General features: G+C 34.7%; 4 protein-coding genes across 9 annotated transcripts in view; 1 reads left to right on the top strand and 3 right to left on the bottom strand.

Annotated features, from left to right (window-relative positions):
- The window catches only part of LOC111450354 (replication factor C subunit 3-like), a 7,087-nt gene extending 5,860 nt beyond the window's left edge, over positions 1 to 1,227 (bottom strand). The window contains exon 1 of the mRNA XM_023090434.1: positions 266 to 1,227. Within this exon, the coding sequence (XP_022946202.1) occupies positions 266 to 1,129 (864 nt within the window). The 5' untranslated portion in view covers positions 1,130 to 1,227. The remainder of the gene's footprint in view (positions 1 to 265) is intronic.
- Positions 1,228 to 4,969: 3,742 nt separating this feature from the next.
- Positions 4,970 to 8,864, bottom strand: LOC111450364 (uric acid degradation bifunctional protein TTL). 3 transcript variants are annotated; one of them, XR_002711801.1, is made up of 7 exons: positions 8,608 to 8,864; positions 8,436 to 8,521; positions 7,585 to 7,642; positions 7,309 to 7,410; positions 6,752 to 6,908; positions 5,200 to 5,774; positions 4,970 to 5,159 (listed from the first exon to the last, which is right to left on the bottom strand). XR_002711801.1 is itself a non-coding variant. In XM_023090447.1 (6 exons), exons 1-6 carry the CDS (start codon positions 8,749 to 8,751, stop codon positions 5,317 to 5,319), a joined length of 1,005 nt encoding a protein of 334 aa, XP_022946215.1. In that variant the 5' UTR covers positions 8,752 to 8,864; the 3' UTR covers positions 4,970 to 5,316. The 3 variants fall into 3 exon arrangements, 2 of the variants coding, with proteins under 2 accessions (XP_022946215.1, XP_022946227.1); XM_023090447.1 differs by having other exon boundaries at positions 4,970 to 5,774; XM_023090459.1 differs by having other exon boundaries at positions 4,970 to 5,771.
- Positions 8,865 to 10,429: 1,565 nt separating this feature from the next.
- The window catches only part of LOC111460854 (3-hydroxyisobutyryl-CoA hydrolase 1-like), a 10,347-nt gene continuing 4,862 nt past the window's right edge, over positions 10,430 to 15,914 (top strand). For 3 of the 4 annotated variants that reach the window (XR_002713512.1, XM_023104302.1, XM_023104224.1), the window contains exons 1-11: positions 10,430 to 10,574; positions 10,957 to 11,040; positions 11,412 to 11,480; positions 12,222 to 12,285; positions 12,481 to 12,560; positions 12,658 to 12,741; positions 13,261 to 13,345; positions 14,113 to 14,198; positions 14,601 to 14,722; positions 15,096 to 15,156; positions 15,321 to 15,419. Coding sequence is in view for 3 of the 4 variants with exons in the window: in XM_023104302.1 (XP_022960070.1) it covers positions 10,536 to 10,574; positions 10,957 to 11,040; positions 11,412 to 11,480; positions 12,222 to 12,285; positions 12,481 to 12,560; positions 12,658 to 12,741; positions 13,261 to 13,345; positions 14,113 to 14,198; positions 14,601 to 14,722; positions 15,096 to 15,156; positions 15,321 to 15,419 (873 nt within the window). In the remaining variant the exon portion in view is untranslated. The remainder of the gene's footprint in view (positions 10,575 to 10,956; positions 11,041 to 11,411; positions 11,481 to 12,221; positions 12,286 to 12,480; positions 12,561 to 12,657; positions 12,742 to 13,260; positions 13,346 to 14,112; positions 14,199 to 14,600; positions 14,723 to 15,095; positions 15,157 to 15,320; positions 15,420 to 15,914) is intronic. The other variant, XM_023104423.1, reaches the window with a different exon arrangement.
- The window catches only part of LOC111460728 (E3 ubiquitin-protein ligase PUB23-like), an 8,141-nt gene continuing 7,393 nt past the window's right edge, over positions 15,167 to 15,914 (bottom strand). The window contains exon 2 of the mRNA XM_023104024.1: positions 15,167 to 15,332. Within this exon, the coding sequence (XP_022959792.1) occupies positions 15,286 to 15,332 (47 nt within the window). The 3' untranslated portion in view covers positions 15,167 to 15,285. The remainder of the gene's footprint in view (positions 15,333 to 15,914) is intronic.

Raw genomic sequence — 15,914 nt, 5'->3', positions numbered from 1 at the left:
ATATATATATATATATATATATATATATATATATATATATATATATATATATATATATATATATTAATTTTAAATTTCATTGAAATATTAAATTGAATAATAATTTCATATAAAAATAAAATATAATTTTTAAAAACTAAAATTTTAATGTCACACCTAGTCTTCTATACTAAGATATATATATATATATATATATAATGCATTTTTATGATATGGAAATGATATAATAAGATAAGAGATTAATTAAGGCATACTGACAATACACCTCCATTGCTTGTTCTCCGAAAGCCTGTCTGAGCATGGCTTGAATCATCGTCCTTTTCCCAACTCCCGGCGGCCCTTCGAATATATAATGCCCACATCCCTTCTCCTCCACCACTTTCTTCAACTCACACGCCGTTTTCCGATTGCATATAAAATCCTCCAGCACTTTTGGCCTGTATTTATCCCCCCACGTGTACCTCTCCTTCTCCGCCGCCTCTCCTCCGCCGTCTACCCCCACTCCACTCCCTCCCTCTCTCCGCCCATACATTACTAATCTCTCCCTCAACAGCTTCTCTTCCTTCTCCGTCGCCCACCTCTCAATCTTCTCCGGAGACGACGAAACAGCCAACGACGTCGTTTTACCCACAACTGTTGTCGTCGTTGGAGTTTCGTATTGTTGATGAGCTGGCGGCTTCGTATTGGGTTTTCCTATGAGACATGGGGCCCACTCCTTGAGTTTTGAAACGACGGCGTATGAGAGAGAGGTTTGAGTTTGGGCCGTGGTGGTTGAGCTGGCGTAGTGGTGGGGACCAGTGGTGAGTGGGCCATGGTGGTAATTGATGGCGAGGGAGGAGTCAGTGAGGCCGCGGTAATAAGGGCTGGATTTAAGGGGGGTTTTATCGAGGTCGTCGATTCGTTCGTTATGGGCTTGGAGGCTTTCTTCCGTCAAGTCGGAGTTCCGGGAGAAGAGGTTGAGACGGGCTAAGAGTTTGGCTAGCTTTGTGGACCAGGACGATTTTGAGGAGGAGGAGGCTGTGGAGATGCTCCCACGGCGGCGTTGGCGGCGGCGCGTGTTGGAGTCTGACAAGGAGCGGCGGAGAGAGGAGGAGGAGGAGGAGTTGGGTTGTTGTTGTGTGGCAGCCATGAAGATCAAGTCGGGAGGCGGAGACGGCGGAGGAGACGGCGGAGGAGATCAGGAGAGATGAAAAAGTCGTACGTTTCCATTTGAAAGGGAAAGAAAAGGCTGGGAATGACAAATGAGGTTTATAGGAAAGTTTCGAAAAAAAAAAAAAAAAAAGAGTATATTCTTTTTAACAAATTATTATTATTATTATATTTTAAAAAGTATCTTATAAATTAATTAATATTAAATTTAAATACATAATAAAGTATTAAATGACAAGATTTTAAATAAATTTTAAATTTTAAAATAAAAATTGAAATTTATTGATTTATTAAATACACTTAAAATTAAAATACATTTTAAACCAAATTTAAAATATTACAATTTTTATAAAATATTTTGAACAAAACTTGAGAATCTATTAAAAATAAAATAAAATAAAAAATTAAATTTATTTAATTATTTAAATGCGAGGCGATATTGTTTGGAGGGGGTGGAGAACACAAAGGAGGCGATAAAAGCCAAGCATAATTTTCAACAGCTTTGTTTGCGTTTCCGGAGGCAGGCGGAATAAGCAATGGATCGAGTTTGAATTTTCAATTTAATTTAATTTTTTTTTTTTTTTTATAAGCTACCAGTAATAGTTGTAGTTCAATAATTTAAATATAAATCATCCGTTCAAATATTAGAAATTCAATTTTTTAATTTAAAAAATTTTGAGTTGTCGATTTAATTTATATTGTTATTACGTCTTATTTAAATAAAAAATTCATTAATTTTTTTTTTTAATTAAAGATTGGAACTGAAATACGGTTAGATATATTAAAAAAAAATAGTCTTGGGCCGAAAGATTATGGGCCTTGAGTCCACGTTAAGCCTTTAATGGGCCGGGTTTTGTACGAACTCATTTGGGCCCATTTGATTAATTGAAATTGAAACAAATGCTACGCAAATCAAAGTAAGTGATTCTGAGTTCGAACCGGATTTAGACCGGTATATAGAATTTCCTTAATATTTTCGTGCATCCCGATCATGTAACCTACTTATTTTGAATTACTTCTACGAGTAAATACTTATCTAATTGGTCTATGTATGCAACTGACTAGTTCCTTACCGAACCAGCTAAAATAACTATGTGGGCTAACCTTTAATGGCTTATCGCCAGTAGAGATAGTTGGCAATTCTCCAACGCTCCATCATTTAGATCGAAGGCTCTTGTGTCAAGACACATTGTCAAAACTTAAGCTTGATTAAGAGCCACTAATTAACTTCCAAAAAACTGAAAAATGAACATGGCACTGAGTGACTTGAATTTCTCATAGAAGGTGCGGCTAACACCATAAAACAGTCAATTTCATCCTAAGAGACCAACAGTTTGCTAAGGATTCCAATCTAATTTCTAATTTCTAAAAATATTTATTTATTTATTTTGTACCGATCTAATTTTTAAAAATTTAAATTTTAATATTACAACATAATTCTACCACCTAATATTTAATTTAAATATTACTATAAAAATTTAATATATTTATATTAAACAGAGTCAAAAAAAATAGGGTCAGAAAATAAAAAATAAATACTTTAAAATAAAAGAAATAGTAAATAAACTTTGAATAATTATTATGATATTTTAAATTTGTATATAATATTACACAACATCCCAAGATGTGGTAAAACTTGAAGGAAAAACAAAGGAAACAAAGCAGTAAATAGTAAAAATTATTAGTTTTTGAGAGTAAGAAAATTAAACTACAGTAACTTCTTAGAGGCAGGAGTTCCGGCCATGTAGATGGTGCAGGGGGTTCCGTCCAGTGCCATGCCGGAGGCCATGGAAATGTTGGCGGCGGCGGAAGGTACAAAGGAAGTGGGAGGATTTTTGGCATACATAGCCATTTCATTCTCAGCAATCATTCCAGCTCTCGCCACATGAAGATCCATTTCAGCTTCCGCCTCTTTTGCTAGTCTTACCTCATGAGCCACCTCCACTCTTGCCTTTGCTAGCTCCTTCTCAACCTACAATTCTCAACCATTTCGTACAAACCCTAAATTTTCGTCTCGGTGAAATTTTTTAAAACCGTACACGTTCTTTTTTACTACGAGTTTCATTTTTTTCTTAATAAAACGTCTCGTTTGTATGCTAAATTTTGACTTTTTAAAACATTTCTTAGATTTGAACTATAGAGCGTGAAAATTGAGTAGCTTGAGCTGAGCTATTCATGTTTCGTTCCCCACTCCAATTGATATGAGCCCATTTGTAACTGTCCAAGACCACCACTAGCAAATATTGTCCGCTTTAACCCTTATAAATAATGTTTCGTTCCCCACTTTAACTGATTTGTAATCTCACGTTAAGCTAGTGATCGATTGTTGTTTGGTTCTTCTAAGTGGATGAAGAGTTAAATGGAAAATTACTCAGGTAGTTTCTTTCTCGTACACATTTAACGGTAAAAAAATGTCAATTCATTTTCAAATGCAATACTAACATGAACGGATTTACGTGTTTACCTTCTCTTCGGCCTTTGCCTCGGCCTTGGCCTTGCGCAAGACGCTCACGTCGTGGAGTTTTTCCTTGACGGCTTGCATTTTTTTTTTTTTTTTTTCTTGACTCAAAAAAAATGGAAGCTAGTTAAGTGATTTGAATGTTAATGATTAAACCTAAGTTTTGGTGATATTTATAGTTTATTTGCATTCACTCACTTGGTATTTATTTGGACAAATGTAGAATAAGCATGAATTTTAGGAAAGAATTTGTGGTTCAATTGAAGCCCACTTATTTAATACACTCAAATTTGTGGTCTTCGTAATTTCATTTGTCCTACTCTCAAGTGAAAACGTGGGGTTTTTTTTTTTTTTTTAATACTAGAAAATAATTAAAAAATTTTAAAAAAATATGAATATTGAATAGCAATGTTTAGATCCGGTTTATAATCATTTGAGTTTCGATTTAGGGCATTGCAGTGAGGAATCACGGATCTCGGAATGATATTGTATACTCTGAGTATAAGCTCTTGTGGGCTTGCTTTGGGCTTCCCAAAAAGCCTCAACCCAATGAAGATAGTATTAATTGATTATAGATCTATGATCATTCTCTAAATTAGCCGATGTGGGACTTTCATCTAACACCTCCTCTCGAATAAAGTACACTTCCCCTTAATCGAGGCTTGACTCTTTTTTCTTTTGGAGTCTTAGTCACTTTTTACTATGCCTTCGAGACTCACAATACTTTTGTTCTACATTTGAGAATTTTATTGACATGACTACATGAATCTTATTGACATGACTAAGTTTAGGGCATGACTCTGATACCATGTTAGGAATCACGGATCTCTACAATGGTATGATATGAATTTTATTGACATGACTAAGTTTAGGGCATGACTCTGATACCATGTTAGGAATCACGGATCTCCACAATGGTATGATATTGTCCACTTTGAACATAAGTTCTTATGGATTTGCTTCTTTGGGCTTCCCAAAATGTCATCCACTTTGAACATAAGCTCTTATGGCTTTGCTTCTTTGGGCTTCCCAAAATACCTCAAACCAATGGAGATATTATTTGGGATTCCCAAAATGCCGTCTACTTTAAACATAAGCTCTTATGGCTTTGCTTCTTTGGGCTTCCCAAAATGACTCAAACCAATGGAGATATTATTAATTGATTATAAACTTACGATCATTCGTGGGACTTTCATCCAACAGGAAACAGAAAAAAAAATTGTATTACATTTTTGCTTGACGTTTTACATTTTTTAATATAAATTATATTTAAAAATAAAAATTATCCATTAAAATTTTAATAATCATTCTTTCGAAGTATATAAATACATCTAATAATAGAAACATAAAATAGGAGAACTCTAGATTGGCAAACCCTTCTAGCAAAGCTCCAAATTATTAGGCAATCAGTTTGGTTTTATGAAATTTACAGACAGAATTAACAGACATTTTGCCAACCAAGGACCATCTTTTAATAAAAAACTGAAACTGCTACTAGTTTTATACACTATAGATAGATTTAAGTTCGGGTTCCTGTCGACGATCTCTTCATATCTATGAGGTAATTTGCAGAGTTTTTCCATGTAATACAGCATTCGATACATTCAACATCGTTTAGTATCAGTCGACGTCGCTTTATTCAACCCTTGCCAGAATCCGAAGGGCATCAAGATGCATGACAGAAATGCAGTCATATGAACAGTGAACTACTAGCTTCCACGATAGGTGGAAAATGAGAATGGTGAAAGCAGGAGAGGGACATGGAAGTGTTCCAGCTTCTGGGATTCCCTGATTTCGAACACGATAGAAACGTACGGGAAGAACCCAGCAGGGAAATACTTGCCTGTGTTGAAGCTTATTCTGTATATTCCTGGGTTTATAGCTTCAATCATGCTCAACAATTGGCCACTTCTACCATCTTTATCTGTTGCTGAAGACCCTTCGAGCGCCCAGCCACCAACATCGACCTCACCGAATAAGGGGCGTGGTTGAGTACCTATCCACCTTTCCAATCGAACGTCAATACCTGCAGCTGGAGATCCTCGTGCAACATCCAACACGTGGGTTGTAATTGGTGGTCGAGTTCGAGTTAAAGTTTGTAACGTTTTTCCAGTTGAAGCTCCAGACGCAGTACTTAGATGCCCTCCGATAATGCTCACACGATCTTCTAGAGTTTGAAGATGAACAAAAGAGAAATTGTTAGTAGGACATCTCAATCAATCTACTACAAAAAGGATTATGCCATATTCATCCATCTAGCTTAGCAGTTGAAATAGGTTCAGTAAGTAAACCACTTAAAAAGATCAAGATGAATAGTTTTAGCATTAGCATTCATTTTTAGAGAAGCTGTGTTCTTAATCCATTCATCTCTTTTCCTTATGCACTCTTAATATAAAATTATGCAAGAAAACTAATTTATGTTTAGTTGAACATGTTGGTTTTCCGACATTATATTTCACCGATTGTTGGATGAAAGTCTCACATCTGGCTAATTTAGGGAATGATCATGGGTTTATAATCAAAGAATACTATCTCCATTGGTTTGAGGCCTTTTGGGGAAGCCCAAAGCAAAGCCACGAGAGCTTATGCTCAAAGTGGATAATATCATACCATTGTGGAGAGTCGTGTTCGTCTAATGTGGTATCAGAGCTATGCCCTAAACTTAGTCATGTCAATAGAATCCTCAAATGTCGAACAAAGGACTCCAAAAGAAAAAGGAGTCAAGTCTCCCGCCTTGAAGGCATAGTAAAAAATGACTAAGACTCCAAAAGAAAAAGGAGCTGAGCCTCGATGAAGGGGAGGCGTACTTTGTTCGAGGGGAGGTGTTGGATGAAAGTACCACATCCGGCTAATTTAGGGAATGATCATGGGTTTATAATCAAAGAATACTATCTCCGTTGGTTTGAGGCCTTTTGGGGAAGCCCAAAGCAAATGCATGAGAGTTTATGCTCTATGTGGACAATATCATACCATTGTAGAGAGTCATGTTCGTCTAACACCAATAAATTTACTGTTCAATGAGAATAGATATACGCGCAAGCGTGAAAGTTTGAGATGAATTTCCATGAAGATATGCACATAATAATACGAAACAGATAAATTACTCTTTGCAAGTTCTTTTGTCATATTCATAACTAAGATTACCTTCTACTTTTCGTGCAAAAGCAGGAGGATAGCTCTCCTTTGTTGAAGAGGCGTTTTGTTTCGTCGAGAAAAGCTTTGCAAGACGCAGTTCTGTTATTTTCATTTGCTCTTGAGCAGCAATCTCAAACTCAACTATGGGTCTATTTGAATACCGTTTCTGCAACAGGTAAAATTGCTCATAACTCAGATGAAGACAACATATTTAACTAGTTGAAGGGGGTTTTGTGGGGTTTTAGAACAAATCAACAACAAAACCAGTTATAGTTGATTTCTAAGCAATGGCTCACAAATAAATCATAAGCAGAAGTAACCAACATAGCAATTCAATACGATGCAGCTTCTCATCGATGAGTTAGGTTTCAATAAAGTATAGAAGCTCTCGATAAGGACGATAAAGGTTTCTATCGTATCAAAATTTGCACTCAACTTTGAAGAAAACATATGCCAATGATAGAACAAAAACCAAAAAATATGGTAATCCTCTATCTGAACATCTTCACATAATGGTTTGCGTGATCACTATATAGAAAGATATTTTAGAAAAGATCAGGATCTACCTTTAATTCTGCAAGTATTTCGTCGGTGCTCCTTCCAGATGCACAAATAAGAAATATAAATCCGAACTTTTTCTGGTACTGAATATTCCATTCAGCTAGCTCCTGCAAAGGCAATCAACACCTTGGAAGTCATTAACAGTAAATCACCACCCACAAACCTGTCCCCCTTCGCTCCTCCCCAGACCCCACCCCCGAAAGAACCTTTGGGCTTGTTAAAATCGATTTTGAACGATATTAGGAAATTTAATACTATTAAAACAAACCCCAGATACTAACCTGTAAGCTAGAACCAGTAGCAGTTGCCAGTGCAGTTGACTGCTCTCCCTTACTCCATCTATGAAAAAATTCATTTAAAATTTCAATTCAATCGTACAAGTTGCAAGAACATACAAAGTTAGATGAGCAATGCTATCGATATTGGCAAGTACGAATCAACAAGTAATGAAACCTATAACGAAGAGGGCGCGTGAAAGTCTACCAGTTTCTTTTTATCGCTAACTTTCAGTCATCTATATAATTACAGATAAATATGATCACGTTTTTTCCTTGGATGAGTCGATCACAATTCACACATAACAAAAGAAAATGAAATCAGTCTTCCGAAACAACCTGAGAACTGAAAAATCGGTGAAGATCATCGCAGTCACTACTATTTAGTACTACAGTTAGAACAATGGAAAGATTAAAAGTGAAAAAATAAAATAAATCAACATTAACGCGTAGGACTTCTAAGCGAATGCAGTGTAGATAACAATGAAACACACTGTAGAGTCGGACAGTTCAAATATCATCTGGAAATGCATTGATAAAATTACTCCAACTAGCTGATTCAAGAAGGCGCAAGCTAATTGCCAACAGTCATGATTAGAACATCTTCATAAACACAAAACTAGAAGCCTACAAATAGGAGAAAATCATAAAATTAAAACCAAGTTCTGTTCGATACCTTAAAATCAAGTTTTACATTCCAGAATTCAATTGCATCCACTGTAAAGCGATTGATAGAATATAATTTATTCCTAGTTCTGTTCAAATAACTACATGCGACCAGAACTTAAAAGTGATTGAATCAATTCAATTTTGACGAAAAAAGAGAAGTAAGAATCTATCATCGATAGGATCTTAACTGAGCACTCGTCTGATTGGATGATTTAGACGCTTGACCAATCTGTGGATGAGCAGAGAATGCTTCCAGCCAACCATTCACATCGACCTTTCAAAAACGAACATCAAATTTCAGCCTCTGGTCACTGAAAATCAACGATACAAAAAATTAAAGAAGGTAAAAGAAACGAAGACCTGATTAAACCAGATGCGTCTAGCTGCATCTACAGCTTGTTCCAAGGAGAAAAAAGGGGAAACGGAAACCATTTCTCTGGCGAATTTGGAGCTTCCACAGCATGCCTGAAACTCTTCCTCTCCAAAATCATAACTCGCCGCCATCGTTACTGCCACCGATCGGTGATCCCCAGTCACTTTCTTCTCTTTCTCGCTCTTCCCTCTCTGCAGTCGGGTCACTACGCCTCGCTCTGCTGCTCTGCTGCTCCGCTGGCGATCGGGTGTTTCTATGGGTTCAGTTGGTTGATTTTGTCCATTTTGGATAAAAAAAAAAAAATGTTAATTATTTTTTTTTTAAAAAAAGATTAAATTACAAAATGTCCCTATTAATTTAATATATATATATATATATATATTATTTTAAAATTTAAAACTTTATTTTTATAGTTGGATGAATAGTTTTAAATGTTAAGAGGTTTTATCCAATTATTATAACTAACTTCTAACTTTTTTATTTATTTATTTGACCCAAAAAAAAATTAAATTGATCTCTGTTCCATGAAAGTCTCACTGTGGGCTAGCTTAGGGAATGATTATGGTTCATAATCAAGGTATACTATCTATATTTGAGTGATAGAGAAGCCCAAAGCAAAGTTACGAGAGTTTATGTTCAAAGTGGACAATATTATACCATTGTAGAATACCACGTTCATCTATTTTATTACATTAATTGAATTTTAAATAACTAATTATTGTTAGTTAATAATTTTTTAATTTAGTTATTAATAAATAATTATTCTCAAATAAAATTATTTAATAAAAAAATATATAAACTTTCAAGAATAAATAATTAGTATAATTTGAAGAATTAATTATACATGATTTATTTTTTTTAAAAAAAAATCAAATACTATCATATCAAATGATAATTAAAAATTAAATCTATTATTTTATATGATGAAGATAAACTATTAAAAAATAGTAAAAAAAAAAAAGAACTTTAAATAATAATCTATTTTTTGAAAAATCTTAATTATTTTTTAATTTATGAATAATTAATTATAATGATTTCCGTACCCTAATTAATAATATTTATAGTTAATTGATTAACTATATTAATTAAATGAATTAATATTTTCATGATTGATTTTATAATGGGAGTTTATGAATTTAATCCTAAATTTATTAGTTTGGTAGATTAGTTAATAAATTAATTTCAATATATATAAACAAATTAATTGATTATAAATATAATATTTTTAACTAAAGGTCAAAATGTTCATATTCTCGTTTCTCGTGTTTTTAAACTAAAAGCATATTCGAGGACGATATTTACCCACTCAATTAAAAAATTTATAACCATTGAAAAATTACTATGAAGCGAGAATTACTATAGGTAAGAATTGAAAAAAAAAAAAAGGTTTATTAGTTTAGGTTGTGCAACAATCTAAGTCCACCGATTTAGCTTGTTATGTTTCGCCGTCAGCTTCATAGTTCTTAAAATGTGAGATATTTCCACATCTTTATAAGAAATACTTCGTTTCTCTCTTCAATAAAGGCGGGATTTCATAATCCACCTCTCTTGGAGACCCAACGTCCTCACTGACATATCGCCTGTTGTTTTGCTCTGATACCATTTGTAACAGCTCAAGTTCACCGTTAATAGATATTGTTTGTCAGAGATAACTCACTAATTAAGAATATTTAATTTTTATAATAGGGTTCAGTGATGGGTGGGGACTATGATAATTTAATTATTAATGCAATTTATATTTGAGATATAATATGATTCATTTAAATAATTAAATAAATGTGGAAGAATTTATATAACATGCAGCCATAATCCTCGCTTGGAAGAATGGCGGCAAACTGAATCGTTAGCTATTTAGCTTCCACACTCATCTCTTTCCTATTTCATTTTGTTGAACCAGAGGTAGCATCTGCGAGCAATGGCGTCCTGGAATTCTACCGGAATTGATGAAGATCAGGTCTCGCTCTCTTTCTCTTCATCTCTATTTATCGTGCTTGTACAGATTCAACAATGGCCGTTTTTCTGAAGCTATTGAAATCCATGTCGAACTCTGCTAGGATTTGTAATTTCATTAGCTTTTAAGTGATAAGAGTTTTATCACGAATCTGACGGATAATCCGTTATCACATTGAAGCTCTTTTGACGTTTGTTGCTTATGTTTGTTCGTTGGCTGTAAGTTTTTAAGTAAAGGAGGCTATAGATACTGAAATTTTTCTGAGAATTTAGAATCGTCGTACGAAATATGGTGCTTATTAGCTTAGTTGTTTTCTATCTACACGCACGATTTTAAATAGAGATGTTGATGATCATACATTTTTCAGATGTTAATTTCTTTGCAGCAGGTTTTAGTGGAAGAGAGGCGGTTTGCGAGGATATTGACTTTAAACAGACCTAAGCAGTTAAATGCTATCTCATTCACAATGGTGAGGCTTGCGATATCTCCACTTTAAGCGTAGTCTCGTGATTTTCTATTGACGTTAATTTTATCTAAGTTGGAGAAAATTGTCGGTCTATTTGTTACTTCAGTCATGGATTAGCAATAATTGGACTATCTGGTCCTTGCTGGTTAACAAATTATATTCCATAAGCACCGAATTCTTGGGCTGAAGAACTCTGTATCTTGTTATTTACAAGCATTATGTGTCCCAATGTGAGTTTTGACAAGCCTGATGCCTCGTGGTTTAAAATTCTATCTCCAAGATTTGGGTAGAATCGACAAAGTAATGGGAGTGTTCATAACTGAGAAACTAGATAAACGCTCTGTTTAGTGTTTTTCTTTTATCATTCAATCCAGGTTTCGCGGCTATTGGAACTTTTTTCTTCCTATGAGACAGATCCCAGTGTGAAACTTGTGGTTGTCAAGGTATTTAACTTATCCATCAACAATTTTTATATATTGCTGTCATGTCCATCTTATCTTATTGTTCACCTACTGCTTCCATCCTTATCTTGTTCAAATGGAATTGTTCAATTACCTTAATGGAAAATATTGGAGGCGAAAGCATGACACTTACAAAGGGATCCTGTCCATGCCATGTTTTAAACCTTAGCTAACCATACTACCATGAATTTTTCGGAAGACGAGCGTTATTTCTTTTTTATTTTTTAATTTCATACTTGGCTGTGTAAAGTTCTTATCTTATCAATTTCAATACTAAATTCAAACAAGTGGGATCTTCATATTTTATCAAAACCAAGTAATAAAATTACCCAGATCACCCAACATTTAGCCCACATAGCATGCAAATCCAGTCACGAAAACGTCTAAAATGAAGTTTCCCTCGTTATCATTATCCTTGTTGGTTTTCTTTGAGTTTATTTGCATCCCACCTTTGTAGGTAAGAATGAGAATGATGATTTGATGAATTATATTCTAGTTGATGAATTGGTTTATTATGATAGTCCGTAGAATGATCAATTAATACTAGAAAATGCTGTTTATTACACAGTATAATGAAGGCTACTGATGTAAATGACAATATCAAGGGCATGATCATTTGTTCTGTTTTCTATGAAGCATTTGGTCGCAGTTATATTTAACCGTTTCCCTCTTCTTATAATTCTCAGTGTATCTACTGATAATAAATAATTTGTGAATTATTAGGGTAAAGGAAGAGCATTCTGTGCTGGAGGTGATGTATCGGCTGCGGCTCATGCCATTAAAGAGAGTAAGTTTCTCTTTACTGCACAATCCACAGCGTCAATTAATCCCGAGCACCTAATGGATGCTTGAGACAGAGGATTTTACATTTTTTTTTTTACATGTCTGTCATCTAGTCTAGGATAGCTGTGCAGAAGTTAACTTGATAATACACAACAGCATTTATATTTAGCTAATCATAATCCTGGTTTCTGTGAGTTAGGTGAATGGAGGAAAGGTGCTTACTTCTTCCGGAAACAATACACCTTAAATTATTTGTTGGCAACTTCCAGTAAGCCACAGGTAATTTTGGTTGCTGAAGTTCTGGTCGTTTTAGTCTATAATGACTTTTACTTGATATTATGTTTAACTTCCATTGATTGCTTGAATATTTTTCAAGGTTTCTCTTCTGAATGGTATTGTCATGGGAGGAGGAGCCGGTGTTTCAATACATGGTAGATTCCGTGTTGCAACAGAGAAATCGGTATATTATCTAACTGAAGCTCTGAACTTTTGGTCCTTGAATTATTGATCTAGTGCCCACCTTTTACAGTTTAAATTTAGAATTTTGAAGTAGGTTATTCTTCACCCTCATTTTTATTTATCTTTTAAGTAGCGAAATTTAGAACATGGATAATATCTTCAATTTTTGGCTTTCCTAAAATATTTTACTTGCTTCTTCATTGGAATAATATTTAGTAAGTAAGCTGCAAAAAGAGTGTTATTTTTCTCTCTTTCTTTTCTAAAGAGTTGCTAATTTAGCTCTTTAAAGAATTTATTGGTAGGGACAAAAAGTAGAGCTTTTGAAGTTGTGTAGAATGCTTGGAAGAGAGGTTTTGTTTTTTTTTTTTTTAATTGTGTAGATTTAGAAATTTAAGGATGTCGAAATATCATTCTAATCTGGTACTTATATACTGTAGGTGGAGTTTGTTTCTGTTTCTTCCATTTTTCAATCCCATTAGGAAAAAGGGAATACATTAATATGGCAACTTACCTTTTGCAGATTTTTGCAATGCCCGAAACTTCTTTAGGACACTTCCCAGATGTTGGTGCTTCTTATTACTTGCCAAGACTCCGGGGATTTTTTGGTATTACTTATTATCCTAACCTAGACACTCCTTTTTCCAGTGTGTAAGTGTATGTATTTTTTAATACTGAGCCTTAGTAGACATGCACATCAAAGCATACACTATGGATAATTTTACTTACTGACCAAACAAAGCAAGCGTCCTCCTCAGATGAGCTCGTGGCTTAGTCAAGTTGAACCAAGTTGCATTTGTGTCCCCACTTTCCTCTTGAGATTCATTTTGGTTATAGCTAGGTACAGGATGTTCCAGCAATGAAGTATTTCTTTGTCAACTTGAAGTTGAAGTGAGGAGAGAATGAAAGGGATAGGTTCCATTGGCAAGTACAAATTGATCATTAACCTCGAAAGAGGCATCAGTTAAGTTGCCTCAATATCCAAATTCAACTTGTTCCCTGGTTCCAGTCAGAGACCGCAGTGGCTTCTCTTGTTCTTTCAACCATTTTTCCATTTCAATTATGGTGTAGAGAAGAAATCATTATTCGCCCTCGCTATCATCTTTTCAACCTCCATTTGATTTCAGTATAGAGAATGACAATTGTAGTTCACTGGTTTAATTGAATGCTTGATTTTTAGGGATGATTTCTTATGTTCCTCGAACCAGCTGGAATATAGAGGAAATGAAACAGACTTTATCTTGGCTAGGAGCATTTCCAATTCTCCACCCTACCCTAAAATATTTTCCATCTGATGGTTAACGTAGTGAAAATTCCTTGTGCTTGGAGGTACTCTATTTATTATGTCTTAATTCTTTTGCTAAAACTTCTGCAGGCGAATATGTTGGCCTAACAGGTGCCAGGTTGGATGGTGCTGAAATGCTTGCATGTGGCCTTGCTACTCACTTTGTCCCTTCAGAGGTATTCTAACTCCTAAATTTCTATGATGCTCAAATGTTTAGCAGCAAAAAAGAAAGATATCTCCTATTTAGGTGAAGAACTGTTTCAAGAAGTTATAATATTGTATAGGTTTTTTGACAACACATGTCATAGATTATAAGGTGGTTGTTTCCTAGCATTAGTTTAGGTATATATCAGACATTTGATACCCTTGGTTATTTCAAAGATAAAAATGGTTGATTGCTTGGAGATAATAATTTGCAGTTATACCATTTTTTATTTGATTTATACCATATTATGTACGTGGGATGTGTTCCTCAGTACCCTACATCTCAGGTGTTTTCTCTTAATCTCGAACTTCTAGTATTTTATTTAAGAGAGAATAACTTCCTCTTACTTTTTGTTACTCCAATCAATGACCAGAGATTAACGCAATTAGAGGAAGCACTATGCAGAGCAGATACAAGTCAACCAAGCATCATCTCTGCAATTATTGATAAATTCTCCCGGACACCAATTCTTCACGAGCAAAGTGCTTATAACCGGTGCGACTCCATCTTTGATTTATTGTTTTTTCCTTGTGCGCTAGTACCAAATTTTCTTAATGCACAAATTCTAGGCAATGATTTTATCACTTTGAATATTTATATTTCTAGTGTTTCCTATCAAAATCCTTTTGAGCTGAGTAATGTCCTATTGAGCTCTTCCTAGTTAAAATTTTGTATTTGTATAAATTTCAAAAGAACATTTTATTCCCACCTTTTTTAAAACTACCATCTACCTAAAAGTAATCAATCCCTTCACACTATTATTGTAATATATCTTCATCTTTCCAACTTGTTAAATTTGACAGATTTGGAAGTTCAATTTTAAAGAAAATGTGGTTCTCAAACGCAGTGAACTTCCGTGTTGTAACAGGTTGGATGTTATTGATAAGTGCTTCTCCCGAAGAACAGTAGAAGACATTTTGGCTGCTCTTGTAAGCTGATGTGGAGAACACAACATCTTCTTGCCGTTTGTGTTCTTTATAATTTGACTCGCATTTTCTTATTTTTCTTGTAGTTCTTTGGATATTGCATGAGCATGGTCATTGGAGGGATCGTTCCATTTAACCAATTGCAATCTGATGCTTTTCTCTTGTAGGAAGAGGAGGCCCTGAAAAAGAAAGATGATTGGATCGATTCAACAATTCGAGACTTGAAGAAGGCATCACCAACAAGTCTTAAAATCTCTTTGAGATCGGTGTGTAACAATTCTAACAAGTTTGGAACAGTCTCTTTCTTTGAAGGACTGCTGCACAGGATATGAATTTTGATGATTGACAGCCTTAGTTATTGGGATTCCTTCAACACACGTGCAGGCAACTGCTGTCACATTTTTTTTTTGTTGAAAGGGGTTGTTAGGTGGATTACACCCTTTAGAGTCTTAGATCTATTGTGGATTGTTGGGAGGGAGTCCCACATTCGCTAATTTAGAGAATGATCATGGATTTATAAGTAAGGAATACATCTCCATTGGTATGAGGGCTTTTGGAGAAGCCCAAATCAAAGCCTCGAAAACTTATGCTCAAAGTGGACAATATCATATCATTGTGGAGATTCGTAATTCCTAACAAGGTCTATGCCTCCACGGTAAAACTATAAAATATCAGAGTGATGCACAAGTATGGGGCACGATAGGGAAATCCTTGAAGGCAAAATGCCAAGGGGGAGTGCAAAAAAAAAAAAAAAAAAAAAA

This window comes from Cucurbita moschata, unplaced genomic scaffold (genome assembly GCF_002738365.1).
Source record: "Cucurbita moschata cultivar Rifu unplaced genomic scaffold, Cmos_1.0 Cmo_Scf00001, whole genome shotgun sequence".
Lineage (NCBI taxonomy): Eukaryota > Viridiplantae > Streptophyta > Magnoliopsida > Cucurbitales > Cucurbitaceae > Cucurbita > Cucurbita moschata.
Note: the sequence above shows the minus strand (reverse complement) of the source record. Positions and strands in the feature narration are given on the sequence as shown.

Coding starts and splice junctions, on each gene's coding strand:
- LOC111450364 (XM_023090447.1), bottom strand. CDS start 8,751: ATGGCGGCGAGTTATGATTTTGGAGAGGAAGAGTTTCAGGCATGCTGT. Junction 7,411..7,584: donor CTACTGGTTCTAGCTTACAG/GTTAGTATCTGG, acceptor TTGCCTTTGCAG/GAGCTAGCTGAATGGAATAT. Junction 5,775..6,751: donor TTTTGCACGAAAAGTAGAAG/GTAATCTTAGTT, acceptor TTCAAACTCTAG/AAGATCGTGTGAGCATTATC.